Source organism: Eutrigla gurnardus (assembly GCF_963514095.1).
Source record: "Eutrigla gurnardus genome assembly, chromosome: 12".
Classification (NCBI taxonomy): Eukaryota; Metazoa; Chordata; class Actinopteri; order Perciformes; family Triglidae; genus Eutrigla; species Eutrigla gurnardus.
Window position 1 is genome coordinate 13,186,601 of NC_139926.1, and position 17,507 is coordinate 13,204,107.

General features: G+C 41.4%; 1 protein-coding gene and 1 long non-coding RNA gene across 3 annotated transcripts; one reads left to right on the forward strand and one right to left on the reverse strand.

Annotated features, from left to right (window-relative positions):
• The first annotated feature begins 1,053 nt into the window (after positions 1-1,053).
• Positions 1,054-12,827, forward strand: rubcnl (rubicon like autophagy enhancer). The gene is made up of 17 exons (XM_084023236.1): positions 1,054-1,104; positions 2,420-2,528; positions 2,807-3,212; positions 4,068-4,327; positions 4,481-4,578; positions 4,849-5,152; positions 5,435-5,480; positions 5,579-5,684; positions 6,222-6,358; positions 6,490-6,554; positions 6,750-6,789; positions 7,037-7,114; positions 7,451-7,571; positions 7,849-7,910; positions 8,210-8,363; positions 10,092-10,179; positions 11,249-12,827. Exons 1-17 carry the CDS (start codon positions 1,102-1,104, stop codon positions 11,344-11,346), a joined length of 2,175 nt encoding a protein of 724 aa, XP_083879362.1. The 5' UTR covers positions 1,054-1,101; the 3' UTR covers positions 11,347-12,827.
• On the reverse strand, positions 12,660-17,412 carry LOC311022157. 2 transcript variants are annotated; one of them, XR_014598090.1, is made up of 4 exons: positions 16,155-17,412; positions 13,557-13,615; positions 12,871-13,462; positions 12,660-12,788 (listed from the first exon to the last, which is right to left on the reverse strand). It is a non-coding gene; the product is annotated as an uncharacterized lncRNA (long non-coding RNA). The 2 variants fall into 2 exon arrangements; XR_014598091.1 differs by having other exon boundaries at positions 16,142-17,412.
• Positions 17,413-17,507: the final 95 nt, after the last annotated feature.

Consider the following 17,507-nt stretch of genomic DNA (forward strand, 5'->3'; position numbering starts at 1 on the left):
CCAACACAGGATTTTACTTGTATAGCCTACTTGTGAGGACCTTTATTGACATTATTTACAATACATCTCACAGACTAGCTCTAGTATTAAACCTCATTCTTAACACAACCCTGAACTACATCCTAACTGCAACCCCTTGTTGAAAATGTGAAGACTGAACAACACTTTCCCATGAAAATAAAATGTTCTCAAAATGTCGTCACTTTATTTATTCAAAATGTATTTCCAGACATACTTTCAACGTACATGGTCCAAGGTTTCTTTGTATGTATTTTTATGAGCAGTATGGGCGATGAGCTGTCTGTGGACGGACATATAGATGCACACACTCATTCACTAAATCTCATTATCTCCTTAGGAAAATAACAAAATGTAAAGGCGTTTTAAAGGGAGATGACGTCTTGATGTTGTTCCCCTCAAGTGTTCTAATGTAAGTGTGTAATAACGCCAGTATACTGTCAGTGTCAAGTTTCCTCTCAGAAAGGTTGGATCAACGCCACTACTTTTCTTAACATGAAGATAAGTAAAACCCACTGATACTTGACTATGAACTTCCTCTTTCTCTTCTGCTGATGTGAAAGCCATCAGTGCACTGAACTGAGACACTTTAATATTTGCTGATAAAAGCCTCGTGAGTTCATACTTACTGGTGAGAGGAGATGCACTATTATAACCTTTCTCCATTTTTTGTTATCAAATTCTATTTTTCTTTACTTTGTTTTTTATGCTCTTCAGCATAATCATACTGTTCTCCACAGGAAGAAATCATCAATCAACAGTTATGTAATAAAACACATCGGTGGATGCAGAATTAATAAATTGCCTGCCATTAAAAATATTTCAGATTAAAAAGGAAAATAAATGTCAGTAGCGACATTCTATTTCTAACAAAATGTCCACGTTTTAGGACATCTCTAATAATTATTTATATCGTGGAGTACAACAACAGCCTTTTGCTGTACTGACTGCTCAACCACAGAAAGTACAAACCACTGGTAAATACAGGAAGTGTTGATAACCAACCGCCTCTCTTCCTTTTAAGAGTCATTTCAGTCCAGTCGGCATCTGGCAGGTTGCTGTTTCAGTTTAGAAGTGGACAAAATGGTGAGTGGCATGTTTATTTTGGTGATTTTAAGATGTTTGTAGTTGTTTGTGGTTTAGTCAGAGGTGCTGTTCTCCATAGCACTTTGCTTTTAGGAAACATCTTGGTACTTCACAACATTATCTCTAACAATCAGTCTACTTCTGGACTCTGAAAGTGTGAAGTAAATCCACCTCGAGAACTGTTCTCAGTCCTCAGTCTTTAAAACTCTTTCATTTTCAAGTAAAAATCTTTCAAGTTTTGTTACTGTTGATATTGTCCAGATTTCTCTATTATAATTTTAAAAATTGTGTTTTTTTATTCTATTTTATTACATTTTTAAAGTGTTTCTTCTTTTTTTGTTGCTATTTCTTATTATTAAGATTATACAGAGGACTGAATTCCCCAAATTAATGAAATGATTAAACTAGACTAACTAAAATTAGCAAAGGATAAAGTGGATAAAAGTGATTGGTAACAATAGTAAAGGAAGGAAGTCAACGTTTATGTTCTGCAAACTATTCACAAGTTGATTAAACCCATCCAAGATTCAAGTCAGACTACAATCAGACTTCTTTTGACAGGACAGTTTTAATATCTCTCCATTGTGTTTCAGAAGGAGTTTTACTATAAGATTTTACTAGCAGGCATGTTGTCAGATGTACCAAAGTTGAGGTTGAAAACCAAAAGCAGAAGTTTACGATCATCCAACAACCTGTTAGAGGAGATCCAAATGTCACACGCACAAACTTTTTACTTTACTTTTTCATACGATTTCCTGAAATATTTAGTAGCCCAAGGGAGGGCACACTCACCTCTGAGAAAAAAATACTGATAATGGCAGGATCGTTTCCTGACGTGCTGCTCCACACTGGGATAGATTTGTAAAAGTGTGATTGCAAAAAATTGTCTACAAGCTTTCAACTCCCAAACAAAGAAATACGCTCTGATTTGTTTCCAGTGATATTCTCTGCAATACCTTCATACCAGTGCCCATAAACACTACCTGTCTGAACTCCTCTATTGCTCAGTGTCGTGGATAAGGGCAGTAATCTTCAGACTTTGACTCAAAGTTGTTTTATGATCTTGATCAGAATCTGTGAACGACTCTCGGGAACTGCAGGCAGCAGCGCTGATATGAAAGGTTGACAAGCTGTCATCAGTAGTGATCAACTAGCTGAAGAAGTGTTTGGGTCATTTTGGATTCTTTGATTCAATCACAGCTTTACTCACCGCCAAATGTGGTTGTAGTTTTCTCATCGCTGAAGAAGCACTGTTGCACCACCGAGTATGAACCAACACTGCTGTCATTGGGAAACGTGTCTCTCCTCTGTACAGATGGGAAGCTGTGAGGGCATGGCCTTCTCGCTCCACAGATCCAGATGCAGCTGGTTTGTGGACTCTGCCGAGTCACCGACACCCGCAACTAGATCTCCCACAGCAACAGGTGAGATCCACCGTGCTCTGTCTACAAAGCTTTGCAGCACCTGTAGGGCTTCTTTAGACTGCAGTTACACAGGAAGCATCAGGTGTTGCATACCTGGTGACCATGGGGAAACGCTGATCAAAGATGATCCACATTCAAAGCCTGTTCCTGGGACACGTTTCATTTGAAATATCTGGAAGTGCTATTAATCAAACAGCAGAAACATCGCTCTCATCCCTCAGCAATGACAGTCGATGTGCATTTGAATTTGATTTCCATCTCCTCTTTCTCTCAAAAAGCTGCTCCACAAGAATCTTCACACCATTCCCATCAGCCACCTGGTTCAGGATCAGTGCCACTTCTCCTTCTGTCACCAGCCGAAACTAGTGGAGGAGAAACAAACGCAACATTTTCTCATCATTCACAGCAAAATGTCACAAATCGAACACATCAAGAGGACTTCACGCATCTCCATCCCTCCCAGTTCAACAAACACCCCGGCTCGGCTGTGCACAACACTGACGAAGCCCATAATGGTCATGCTGATGACGGCGAGGAAGGAAGAAAGGCCAATAAAGAGGAGCCGTCTCTTCTGTGTCCCGAGGACAAAATGTTCCATCTTCCCAGGAGCAGTCCGGTCATCTCCAGACGGCACAGGTCCGTCTCCTGGCATGGAGAGGACACCAGCACGTCTTCCCCATCAAGGTAACAACAAAACAACATAGAAAATACTCTCTATTCAGCTAATATTATCTCATGACAGATATCTATTTGCACTTTCTGTATTCCCCGAGTCAGGACAAAGGCAGCACTCCAGAGGTCAAAAACATCTGGAATAATAAAACCACATAAATGTTCAAACATAAACCAGCAAACTTTATACAAACAACTATTTTTTAAGTCAAACCAGCTCACACCATTTAGTAACAGTTCTGGAGCTTTTGATTGTAAATGATCCACAGGGTTGATTTGACACCACCACTAGATGGCGCCACAGTAACGTCTTTTTTTAACCTAACTAGTGTGACTTCAACTGACTGGTGAAATAACACATGGGTGGAACTGACTATAGTGTAAAGGATGATGCTTGTGCTGTCTTTGATATCGGCTGTCCTGTATGTTGTGTGTGGGCAATGAGGAAACAGCAATTTAAAAGGAAAATGAAAAAGGCTGTTTTCGATTGTTTGTTTGTGTTTTTTAGATTTATTTTTAGTATTTTAGAAATAAATGTAAAACGGGCAGCACACAAATGTATCTTGGATGAACAGCAAACTGTCATCAAATCCAATTTCTGTTGCTTTCAGCGCTGAAGTCATTTTAAGGGAAGCCCCGACAGTAATGTTACTATCCACAGCTGAGTCATGGGGGGATTTCTTGGGATGCATAAAATATAATGTGAAGTGGGCTCTGGTTTGCAGTCTTTTGAATCGAATAAGATTACAGAACCATATATAAAATGTAATTTACAGAGAGGGGCTCAGGTAAGAACTGGCACTTTACTGTAATTGAAGCAGATATAAAGTATTTCTGAAGAGCAGGTTTTATGAGATTTTCTTGTAGCTTGGACTCCCAGACTCCTGCTTCTGGTTTGCTGTCTCTGGATCGGTGTGGGTGCCTGACCGTCACCAGTATTAAGGATCTGGAATCCAAACCCAGCTCCTGTCGCCACCCAACTCCTCTCCAGGCGGACAAGAAGCCAGGCTGCATCTCCGCCTCGTCGCATCCGAATGGCCTCCTCAGTGCTGGGCTGCACCTTCTCTTCAGAGCACAGCAGGGATTGGCTGAAGGGCTGACCAGCTGTGAGGCCCCTCACTCGTCAGGTAGGTTTAATCATTACAGGTGGACATCATTACAGACCCAGCATTATCCCACTAGAATCTACTCTTGTACCATTACATTACATAAATTCACTTGTTTCAACTTGGATTAAACTATTAAATTAAGGTGTACTCTGTTTGCATGTGCTTTGTCAGGCCTCTCGACATCAATACAACGCAGCAAAGACAGAAGGTGCAGTGGCATCCCAGAGTTCTCCGCAGACATCTGTAAGGACAGTTGTGAGCTGGACCAGGTGTGTTAGTGCAGCCCGATAACAATAGTTTCATGCTTTTGGTACATTATAGATGTAAAAATGTAAAACCCGAGTAAGATGATGTACCTGGAAAATATGACAATTTCAGGTTTTGTTGAGTTCAGTGTGTTAGACGCAGGTCACATTGTGACATGGGAAAGATCCATGTTTGCTATCGGACTCACATCATTAAAATGATCATCATGTCTGTCAGTATGTCTATAATGATGACAGAGATGTTTCACCGGTGGCTGTGTGAATGATGTGCAGGAGAACGCCCATTTCATTGTGGTGGACATGATGCTGGAGGTGCTGGAAGGTGTAAAGTGGACTCTGAGCTCCGATCATAGGACTTCCACGAGGGGGGACACACCAACACATGGACACGAGCAGAGCTGTAAGGCATGCAGACGCACACAGACCATGCAGGAGACGTCACGTACAAACACACACTCCCCTTACGGACGCACACACCAACACACGCAGGATGAAGAGGAGGAGGAAGGAGGGAACGCTGAGGCCAAACATCCGCCAAAGACTTTCTCCATCCTCTCCACTGACAGCGGATTTGAAGGTAGAATTATTTTCACTGTACATTTACGTATAACAAAATATAAGAGAAAGCTCAATATTTTCTATGTGATTTTGAAAAGATCTGAGTACTTCTTTCAACTTTTCACTTTCTCAGTCACATATTTGTAAGGATTTGGGGAATTTGTGTATTAAAACATGTATTAATGTGTTACCACAATAACATTGTCATATGAGTAAGGGATGTATTACAACTCCCTGAAGAAATTATTCACTTTGCATATAACTACATTTCAAAATATCGTATTCTGTGTTTTGATTTCAGACTGCGGAGTCAACGCTTCGCTGACACGGACAGATTCCCCCAGAAAGTAAGAAAAACACACAAATGACTACATGTGGATCCAAATCCATACATTTGTTTACATTGTGTTGGTCCTGAGTCAATCTGTGGTGTCCCATGATGCAGTGCAGAGTGGCTGGCCCAGCAGCTGGTGCTGGACTTCAGGAGGAGCTGGCTTCCTTCCCATGAGCCTCGCCGTGGACGGCAAAGCCTCCGGAGCTCGCTGCAGGAGGTGAGAACACATTAATATCACCCATGAAAACGGCTTTATGTGTCACACTTAAGGGTGCCTTATGCATCAGAATCAGCTTCTTTGATGCTCAGGCTGATATCTTTTACATCTTTGCAGCATACTTTATTACATTATTATTATTGTTATTATTATTATTTTTTTTTTTTAAATCCAAATTTAGTGATGGAACTCGGTACATAAAATTGGCCAACAATTGATATGAGCTCCAAACATTGATGGAGCTTACATGATTTCCTGACATTTCACGTAGAAGCACCAAAATGCCCCCAATAGTTCACTTCATGGAAGAACATACCTTAAAACTAATCTGGAATCCTGTCAGCCTTTGTTGTAGCAGGTTAACATGCTAGCAGTTATGTGGGGGATCCCTGATTTCCAAGGTATTGCATTTAAACTTCCTATACCAAACAAAAGAGGAAATAAAACAAAAGTGTTTTACCGTTGCTTTCTGGCAGCCCTTTGTCTCGAGTCCCCATGCCATGACAGCCAATCTGGTTGTTGTTCTGTTTTTGCCAGCTGCCAGGTAATGGAGGTGTGGTGGTGGGTAGCAGCAGCCTGGCAGAGGAGATCAGACTGAGGACCAGGATGAGAGGGTCTCTGAGCTGGGCCCCACCCAGCTTCCAGATCATCTTCACTGTTCAACCAACGCACAGGTCTTCATTTCATCTGACCACTCTCAACTGAATACAAATGCAAAGAACAGAATTTAAAAAACGCAGCACAAGGAGAACGTTATAAACGCTGCGATAGACAGACATTCACAAATTACTGCTTCCTCCTCCAGACGCAGTGTCGTAGTGGCTCAGCAGCACTTCCTGTGTGCAGGCTGTGGGACGAAGGTGGAGTCCAGTGAGTATTTACGGTTCACAGAACACATTTAGCTGCAGCAGAGCAAAAACTGTGAAGTTCACCCACAGCTTTCTTTAATAAGAATACACATTTGTTATTTGCTTAACTAAAGCACGTGGACACAAACAGGCTTCAGAATGTTGTCACACAGTAAAATTAATCAGAATTAAAGTTGATCATGAGTTCTGCCACCAGGGTACATCAAGAAACTGCGGTATTGTGAATATCTTGGCAGGTACGTCTATAATTTGTTATCAATATATATGCCGGACAAAGGGGTCTTTGAGGCTAAGCTGAATGCTATGTTCACATGAAACACAAAGAACAGTTGAGGCTGTTGGGAATGTCATAAATCAAAATATTGGACAAACTCACACAAAAATGATGATCTCCTTATGAGTTTAACAAAAACAATACATCCCATCTTAAACTAATACATTTTTTGTACTTAGATCATTAATTAATTCTGATTCATTTGCCAGGTATTTCTGTGACTGCTGCCATAGCGGCTCCGAATCTGTGATTCCTGGTCGACTTCTCTCCTGCTGGGACTTTGGCAGGTAATAGAGTATGACTAACACTATTATCCACAATAATAAGCGCTAATATCATTATTGCTACAATTACAGCAGTAAACATTGGAAATGTGAAGCTGCTTCAGGAAATATCACACTGGGAAGAGAAATCACTCAAATACATTCATAATACAAAGTTGTACTAATGGTTTTGCCAACCTTTTATTAATAACACCTACAGCATCAATATTTAAAAAGGAAGTTTTTGGGAACCAATAAGTGAAGAGTTCAAGCATTACATGAAAATGGTATTAAAAAAAGATATGAACAAGACCAGAGCTTTGAGATACTAAATCTGTCATATAAATATTATTATTGCAGATACCCTGTGAGTGATTTCTCCAAACAGCTGCTGGATTCCGTTTGGGATCAGCCTCTGTTTGACCTGACCTCTGTCGGTAAGACGCTCTACAGCAGGGTAAAAGACCTGGACAAGTTCAGGGTGAGTCAAAGACTGATTTATTATTATCATTATTATCATTATTATATTATATTTTATTATATTACATTTGAATGCATACCTTTTACTTGTAATGGAATATTTGTTTAAATGTGTTGGTACTGAAGTACATTATCAGCGTACTTCTTCCATCACTGGCAAATGTTATCTTTTTTTCAACTTTTAACACCCACCTGAAATTAAAATGTATTTCTTTGTCCCTAATGATTTACCTTTCTTCCTTCTTTATTTACTTCCTCCCCCTCCCCCTCTCCATCAGGAGCTCCAGGAACAGCTAATGGGCATCAAGAAGCTGCTGACAGCCTGCAGATTATCTGGAAGGTAGATAAAACATGTATTTCACAACCACTGGAGTTAATATTAATGTAATACTGTACTTTAAACTACAGTTTAAACTTCAAGAATCAACCAAATGTACTCAAATGTATCACATTCAATTTAATCTTGATTAATAAATCGACTGTATTGAAAACGTTTTACTTTGTTGATACGAGAATCAAGTGGTCGTATCAACAAATACACGGTGGCAAACAGCAACGCGTGTTTTACATGCAGAAAACGTGTGCATTCAGAGTAATTGGAGAGTGGTTTTAGTATGTTTCTGTGTGTTTGTGTCTCAGGGTGATGGCTGAGCTGGAACAGCTTCCTGCTCACCTGATGGAGCAGCTGCACCTCTTCTCCATGGATGACCTCCTGAGGGTGAAGAAGGGTCAGCTTGTGCCACAGGCCAGAGCAGTGCTGCACTCTGCCATCGACCATGTTGAAAACTGTGAGGTCAGTCTGAAGCACCGCCGGAGGTGGCGTGATCTTTCTTTAAAAGTACATTTCTAATGCATTATGTTATTATTGTTCCTCATTTCATCACCACAAGCCCAAATATAAGTTTTTTCTGGGCGAAGCCAAAGCAGGAGATCTTAAAGTGATGGTTCGGAGTGAAATGCACCCTAGGTCATTTCCACCATGACATCCAGCCAAATACCCCCTCAGAAGCATTTTTAGCAATGGTCAGCATTGGTCAAGATCACTTGCCTGATAGCTTCTATCCTCTGCTGCTAACGCTACCGCTGCGCCAACGCCACTTCCGTGTTTACCCAAGTGTTGACAAGTGTTGACCTGATAATACAAGCATTTATAAAAATTCAGCGAAACTTTTCATACTCTCGCATCAAACTCACGTGACGGCAAGAGCTGGGTAAACGCAGAAGTGGCGTCGGCGCAGCGGTAGCGTTAGCAGCAGAGGATAGAAGCTATCAGGCAAGTGTTCTTTTAAATAAACTCCCGGTGTACTTACAAACTTTCAAATGCCTCGTTGTGAGAGTACAGACCCTATGTGTACTACTGCAGAAGTTTGGTAACATTCCATGCATTATTAGTGGGGTCATTTACATGATATACAAAATGTACCATTAGCGCCAGTACTAAGCCATTCAGCTGATAGCGGCTATCTTGACCAATGTTGACCATCGCTAAAAATGCTTCTGAGGGGGTATTTGGCTGGATGTCATGGTGGAAATTACCTAGGGTGCATTTTACTGGCACATGACTTGCAAACAGCAATGATAAAGTCCTGTCCAGATATCTGTATTAAGATTACTGTTGTACAGATTGCATGGCAATCCAACCATCGGGATGTAAGAGGATATGGTCCGTAATAGCATGAACATTCAGCAGGAAAACATACCTTAAGAGCAACAGTGCTATGATCAGAGTGCTATAGGTAAGGTTTTTTTTTTTTTTTTTTTTTTGCAGTTGCTCCAAGCAGGTGTATTTTCAGGTACACTAAGCATCTAAATAAATACATCTTACCAGGAAAATAATAGTTGGGGGGCCCTTGTAAGAACAATAACTAATAACAATATACTTGTTTGGGCATAGTCTGAGCTATTAGCCTGACCAGTGCGCCACATTCTCTCCCGCCCGTCTTCTCACATCTTTCCCCCTCAAATACATGTACATCACCTTTGTTTTAGATTGGTCAGTTTTACCACCACACCTGTTTATTCCCTCTCCTAAAAACACCTTCCACACATGTTTTTTTTTTTATTCTTTAGATACCTCCCCTTCATATTTCACTGCCGTACATCTCCACACGCACCGTTAGCTATTTTGAGTAGGCTACGCGTTTTGTTTCACAGCCATACCTTGTCCATTATCATGTAATCGTTGTTCTTGTCCGTTCTGCGCCGTTCAAATCACAAAGACAATACAAACGTTTAGATAACACTCACGCTCACGACAGACTTGAACAAACAACGTGAAACAGACTCTCTCTCACACACAAGCTACAAACTTCTCAAATGCTGAGGCTACTTCCTGAACCGCATAAAATGGCCGTGTTCAGGGTGGTATGGCTGTAAGCGAAAGGAGCTGACAGAGAAAGGCCCTTTATAGATGTCCATCATCACCACCATCACAACTGTGTGCCATTTTTGGCAAAGGAATGTGTCGCTGCATTCTGGAGAATATTACCAATTATTGTCCTCCCTTCTTTCTTTCACACAGTTGTGTTTGGGCCGAGGTTTTATCTGTGAGTTCTGCAGAGAAAGAGAAATCATCTTTCCCTTTATGGACATATGCAGGCGCTGTACAGGTAAGATTACTTTTTAGATAAATTATGCAACTATAATAAAAACACAAGCTTGAAATCCGTGGATACCAAAGAGACTGAATATGCACTGCGACGCAGAAGCAAAATAAATTATTGCAGGATTAACAATTATGTTTTAGTTTCATGTTTGAGTTTTTTTATTCAACTGTAGTGACTGGAAAGGGGGTCCCGAGGCAGACAACTAAATACAGACAGATTCAAAATAATTAGGACCACATGCTGGCAACTACAGTTTAAAACCCATCTCCCTCCAAACACTGGTGAAACCACACACTCCGACGCCAGCACTTGGCTCCTCCACTTCAGCTGGCCGGCTGGTTCTAGCACCTCAGTGGTGGAACGAACTCCCGACCAATGTCAGGACAGCAGAGTCACTCGCCATGTTCCACAAAAGATTCACCTGTTCAGACTTCACTTCCGTGATCTGTAGGCGGGATAAAGAGCGAGAGCTGCTACCTGTCTGCCTTTCTCATCTTCTCTCACTCCCAAGGGTCCTAAAGCCCGCCATTTTAAGTAATTTAGTTTTCTGCCTTGACGTGTTTCTTTTTAGCTGTAACTACATTTAAAAAAGGTAAAATTGGAAGGAAATAGTTTCAAGTCTGCATTTTGTGGAAAAAAATACATCCTTCATTTCAACTGGCACTAATGTAACGGATGTCAATAGAGCAAGATCCATACAAATTTTACAAAAAACGATTGGAAAACAATAAAATGGCGCAGCAGTAACTTACCCTCACCAAACAAGGCTGCAGTGTGAGGGTCAGTTGGAGTTACGGAAGCTTAGGAGGTACAGAAAAGGCGACGTATGGCAAAGTGGTTTCTGCAGGAAACATTGATTAAAAATAACGATAAATTAAAATAACTCATTACGATAAAATTCACACATACTCAACAATCATTAAATGATAAATAATATTGACAAATACAAATTGGAAATAAAAATTGATAAAGTGCATTTATACTTCTGTTCCACTAACATGAGGCTTTATCAGTCTGAGAGTTAGTCAATTTGGTAGCATACCTTTCTATTTTTCTCTCTCTTTTTTTACAGTGTGCAGGGCCTGCTTTCACAAACACTGTTTTGTGGAAAAGAAGTGTCCGAAATGTGCACGGATCCAATCACGGAAAAGCCTTCAGACAGACCCATGAAGTGATATCTGACAAATGCAACTTAGCACAACTCTTGATGATTCAACTGCATTGCCTTGGATGCAGATTCACCTTTGAAGAAAAGCTAACTGATGCAGCTCTGTACCTGAATAATACCTTAATGTCTAAAATCAGGGAATACAAAGCCCCATTGTTTACATCAATCTTAAATATTTAACCTGTCCTGGGGAAAGTAAATTGGCATGAGAGTGATTCTTTATCTCAAGCCATACAGTAGGACACCTCTGTGCAAACCCCATTTCATGCCTATATAAGTGTGAGCAGAGTAACTCAGGTGGTCTGCAGTGACAAGCTCTGGACCTCTTAATATATCAGGTGTTTATGAAACATATTAGTGTTTATTTGTTGTGATAACTTTTTTATGCAGTGAAAATGGTCCTTTCCTAATGTGATGCAAACAAAAATACAGAAGCCTTCTATTAAGTTAATTCGCACACAAAACCAGGGACGTGGATTTTGCCCCTCCATCACTTACATTGAAAACTTGTATTTTTCTGTTTACCATGACAAATAGGCCTCACTAATACTGTATTTATGACAATAAAACATGAACCCTAATAATGACTGAATATTATTTTGGGCAAATTCACAAAAGGATTGCATGTCTTTTGAAGCTGCTGGACCTGCACTAATAAAACTCTCTGCTCTTGTGTTTAAATTAGATGGTGTACACATTTTGGTGCAAAATCACCCTCATTGCCAAAACATGATTGTTCCTTAAATGTTGAGCAATACAATGTGAAAATGCCACCGACCGCAATAGATCAGTGTCAATATCTTGCATTTAACCTCTTAAAACAAACCCCAAATGCCAATGGACCACTAAAAACCCCACAAGTAAAACAGGAAATGGCCGAGTTACAGTTGGTGCGTTTTTTATAATTCCCTGCTCATAGACCATAATTACTCTAAGAACTTTTACATTTGATTTACTCAATTCAAATAAGTGTTGTAGAAGCCATTAACTGAGCACCTGCTTTCAGGACAGAATTATCTGGCTCGAGTGAATCACAGCAGCAGTAGTAGAGATGCCCCAGATAAGGGAAAGAACCTAGGATTACACAGGAGAGCTACTGTATTCCATGTTCAAGCAGTTATTACCCAACTCGCTTTACATTGCCAATATGTGACTGCTCCCATACATGGTGCAGCTCAAGTACAAGACAGTCAACTTCAGCACAATGTTGTGAATTAACCCAAACAATTTTACAAGATCCTGAGTAGATGACTTGAGAAGACATGTTGGATTTTACTTTTAACCCATTTAAGCTTTATGTGAAGCAACTGCTCATTTGGCTAGACTGTTAGCCAATCCACAGTACAGCGGCAACATGGCAAAAAGACCAAACTGAAGAGCATAAAACCACTTTATTTCTCTTGTGGAGTTGTCCAGCCAGGTCAGGTCTGAAGGTGCACAGGATCTGGAAGAGGAGAGATGCAGAAAGATAAATATTTGTGGGGGGGGAAAAAAAAAAAATCTCCAGAGTGTACTAGTTTTATTACCTTCCAGATGCTCAAAAGCCACCCTTGGCTGGCGCGTGGGGAAGACGCTTAGAGCCGCTCATGGCAACTGGCATATATGGCAACTGGACTTCAGGAGTGTAGCGGGTTTGGGAGAACTGGCTACTTCCATGTTGGTAGCGAGAACGGGATCTGTATGCGTAGACTGGCTCCAGGTCAGACAGATCACGGAGTACAGGCTCAGAGCCTTCCGCCACAGCACCTTCATTATAAAACTGAGTGTTTCCACCATCCGTGGACCCGGAGTTGGCGTAATAGAGTCCAGTGCCTACACCTGCGTTACCATATCCACCATACCTAGCATCATTCCCAGTAGATGCTAGGCTGCCATAGTGCGCTCCATAGGGAACACCAGCATTGTTAATTGAGCCGGTTGCTTGGGAACCAGAGAAGCTACCACCCCAACCTACAGAGCCTGGCTTGTTGTTGGAGTTCTGAGCAGCAGGGAATTGCAACAGACTACCAGAGGTACTGGGAAAAGAGGCACTACTGTCCAGCCTGCCAGCATTTGGGTTGTTAGAGCCAGAAGTTGACTGCCAGCCCACGAATCCACTTGGTGCAGGATTGCTTAAGCCTGGCGAGATAGAACATATGTCAATTCTGTTTTGAATGGTAATAATGTGACAAAAGATATGATATGGCTCCATTATTTGGACTACTAATATTACCTTTTGCTGCAGGAAGACAGGTTACACTGCTGATCAACAGGCATGAAATCCATGACACTCTGCAAACATAATCAGTGTTTCGTTCTGCCAACTGAGATAAGACAAGTCAAACAACAAAGAGGAAACATCTGATAACTTACCTCAACAGTCCACAAAGAAAAGCCATTGCGTTAACAGTAGATGCAACACGATGCGTCTGTGTTGTCTGAGCACTCCTTATATATGATCCTCCCAACCCTGCTAATTGATTGCTGATTGGGAGCAGCTGCTGGCCAGGAGGGATGAGGTGTTGCCTGTCCAAAAATTAACCTCACATATTGGGCCCTATTTTCGTAGACCAGGCATAGTCAGCACCAGGCATAGTCAGCACGCAGCGCACCTGCGCCACGCCGACGGGGTGTGTCCGCCTGGTAGTGATGGTGAGATGAAGCCTCATGAAACATCAAAGCCAGATGAACCACCAAAGTGGTTCGACCCCAGAGCTTCAAATATGTACGCTAGGGACACCTAGTGGTGAATGAAATTATGAAGAAAGTAAAAGAGTTTCCAGTCAACCTAACATAAGATGTTTGCTATATGTGCCGATCCAACATCAAATCATTTGAGAATTAAAGTCATCTTGGTGATACATGTGTGTGAGTGTGCCTTTCATAAACAGTTCTGAACTCAAGATAGAAAATAAGTCATTTGGTCAACCACAGACTTGGATTTGAACCTACAACACTTTGATAATGTGTCTCAGTCCTTAGACACTACACCACCCGAAACATGAGATAGGAGTAACTCTTATAATGATATATAATAATAATTTGTAATAGATGCATGGGGGTGGATCGTTGTAGCTCTATCCTAGATTGGAACCTGCAACTCTTTGACAACAAGTCCAACTTCTTAACCACTACACCACTGCCTCTTTGTAATATGGCCAGCAGTGGTAATAATTACAATAATGATGTATAATAATAATAATAATGATAAAGTGATATATTAGTCAAAGTGGTAGGCCTACACTGCAATTCCACCTTGGATTTGAACCTACAATGCTTTGATAATGTGCCCATTTTTATAATAATGATGTATAAGAATATATAAGAATAATTAATAAGAATACTGATATGCCCACGAGTTAGTATTCGTGTATGAGGCATTTTTATAGTCATAATGTCCCGCCAATTGTAAACCTGTATCACCGCGGTACCTGTATCGCGAAAAAGTAGCCCGAAACGAAGCCTCGCTCGTCATATGCTACGTCATTTTGCCGAGGTGAATCAGATCTCGACACGGAGCTTCGTTGGGGGAGGAGCCGAAATTCTCGACACATGCCTCGAAGCCTCAACGCAAACCATAACATCACTACCGCCTGGACTTTGCGCAGGCTCGCCTCCCGTCACTCCCACCCGCACAAGTGGGAAAGAGGGAGGAGAAGAAGGCGTGAGTGGGAGACGATAAGGAGACGAGGCGTGGACTGGGATTAATACAGCCGATTCAGATCTTCACCAATCAAATGAGCTCCTCTCCTCACCTTTAATGCGTTAGGGGAGGTTCAGTGCAAGTTTCGTCACTTGACAACCCGATGACGGAAGCAGCTCTTAACAATGCCGATATTATAAAAAACACGAGAGAGAGAGGGAGATGTTTGGGTCCGAGAGGCTGAGTTTCCGTTACGCGTGCCATCCGCCTTTGATCTGACGTCAGATGTGACGGGACAATCTATATAGATATAAATTCACGTGTTGATTCAATTAGTTGCATTAAATAGTGTTTGTTGTGATTATTTATTGCATTTAAATGTGCCTGGAACTGTGGAAACCTGCCTGTGAGGTCTCGGTGATGTGTGCGCACTGCGCGCCGGTCAGCCAAACTGCCACTCCGCCAGCTGTAATTCGCCTTGAATGAATGGACTTTATTTGCGCCTTGCGCCTTGCGCCGAAAGTAGACCAGGTTGGAGCTGGAGGGCTTTCGGCGCAGTCTCGGCGAGGCTTTTTGCCACGAAACTTCCGCTGCACCAAGCTGAATCTGTGACGCCTCCCCCTGCTGCGCCGCCACACCCATCTTGGAACAGGCGATCCACCAAACTGCCAAACTGACCGTGCGCAAGGCTGCGCGGGTCGAAACTTGCATTACGCCGGCTCCGCCACCCTGCGCTGTGCCACGAAACTAGGGCCCTTAATGTCTTGGGACGTTCACTACATGGACCGTTATATAAATCCTAATTTTAAAGAGCAAGTTCATCCAAATATTTTTTTTTACTTCCCTATATGCAGTTTTGGTTTTCTCTGGTATGTCTGTCTCCACCCCAACACAGTGAATTCAGTTGAATAGAACCCCCCATCCACCTTTGACCTCATAATCAATCACTTTATTGTTTTGGATGGTGTGTTTGGCTAACGTGTAAAAAAAAAACTTGTCTCATAGTTTTGTCTTTCGGAGACTGAAATTCAAAAACTCCTAAAGCAACCCAAATGTTACTAGGAAATTAAACTGGCTCTGTTCATGTTTGAAATCATGAATCAGAAATCCTGGGCCCGTTTTCCCGATAACGTCCATTCTTAGTGCGCTACGAAGACTCCTACGTTATGACTTACCAAAGTTGTTTACCTCTATAGTCGTGGTTCCCGAACGGTCTCTTAAAACCCATCTCCCTCCAAACACTGGTGAAACCACACACTCCGACGCCAGCACTTGGCTCCTCCACTTCAGCTGGCCGGCTGGTTCTAGCACCTCAGTGGTGGAACGAACTCCCGACCAATGTCAGGACAGCAGAGTCACTCGCCATGTTCCACAAAAGATTCACCTGTTCAGACTTCACTTCCGTGATCTGTAGGCGGGATAAAGAGCGAGAGCTGCTACCTGTCTGCCTTTCTCATCTTCTCTCACTCCCCAGGGTCCTAAAGCCCGCCATTTTAAGTACTTTAGTTTTCTGCCTTGACGTGTTTCTTTTTAGCTGTAACTACATTTAAAAAAGGTAAAATTGGAAAGAAATAGTTTCAAGTCTGCATTTTGTGGAAAAAAATACATCCTTCATTTCAACTGGCACTAATGTAACGGATGTCAATAGAGCAAGATACATACAAATTTATGACTGCTATGGTGTCTGAAGCAGTACTTCGTTTACAAAAAACTATTGTAAAACAATAAAATGGCGCAGCAGTAACTTACCCTCACCAAACAAGGCTGCAGTGTGAGGGTCAGTTGGAGTTACTGAAGCTTAGGAGGTACAGAAAAGGCGACGTATGGCAAAGTGGTTTCTGCAGGAAACATTGATTAAAAACAACGATAAATTAAAATAACTCATTTCGATAAAATTCACACATACTCAACAATCATTAAATGATAAATAATATTGACAAATACAAATTGGAAATAAAAATTGATAAAGTGCATTTATACTTCTGTTCCACTAACATGAGGCTTTATCAGTCTGAGAGTTAGTCAATTTGGTAGCGTACCTTTCTATTTTTTTCTCTCTTTTTTTACAGTGTGCAGGGCCTGCTTTCACAAACACTGTTTTGTGGAAAAGAAGTGTCCGAAATGTGCACGGATCCAATCACGGAAAAGCCTTCAGACAGACCCATGAAGTGATATCTGACAAATGCAACTCAGCACAACTCTTGATGATTCAACTGCATTGCCTTGGACGCAGATTCACCTTTGAAAAAAAGATGAAGACTGATGCAGCTCTGTACCTGAATAATATCTTAATATCTAAAATCAGGGAATACAAAGCCCCATTGTTTACAACAATCTTAAATATTTAACCTGTCCTGGGGAAATTAAATTGGTATGAGAGTGATTCTTTACCTCAAGCCATACAGTAGGACACCTCTGTGCAAAACTCATTTCATGTCTGTATGTGTGTGAGCAGAATAACTGCCACTAAAACATGAACCCTAATAATGACTGAATATTATTTTGGGCAAATTCACAAAAGGATTGCATGTCTTTTGAAGC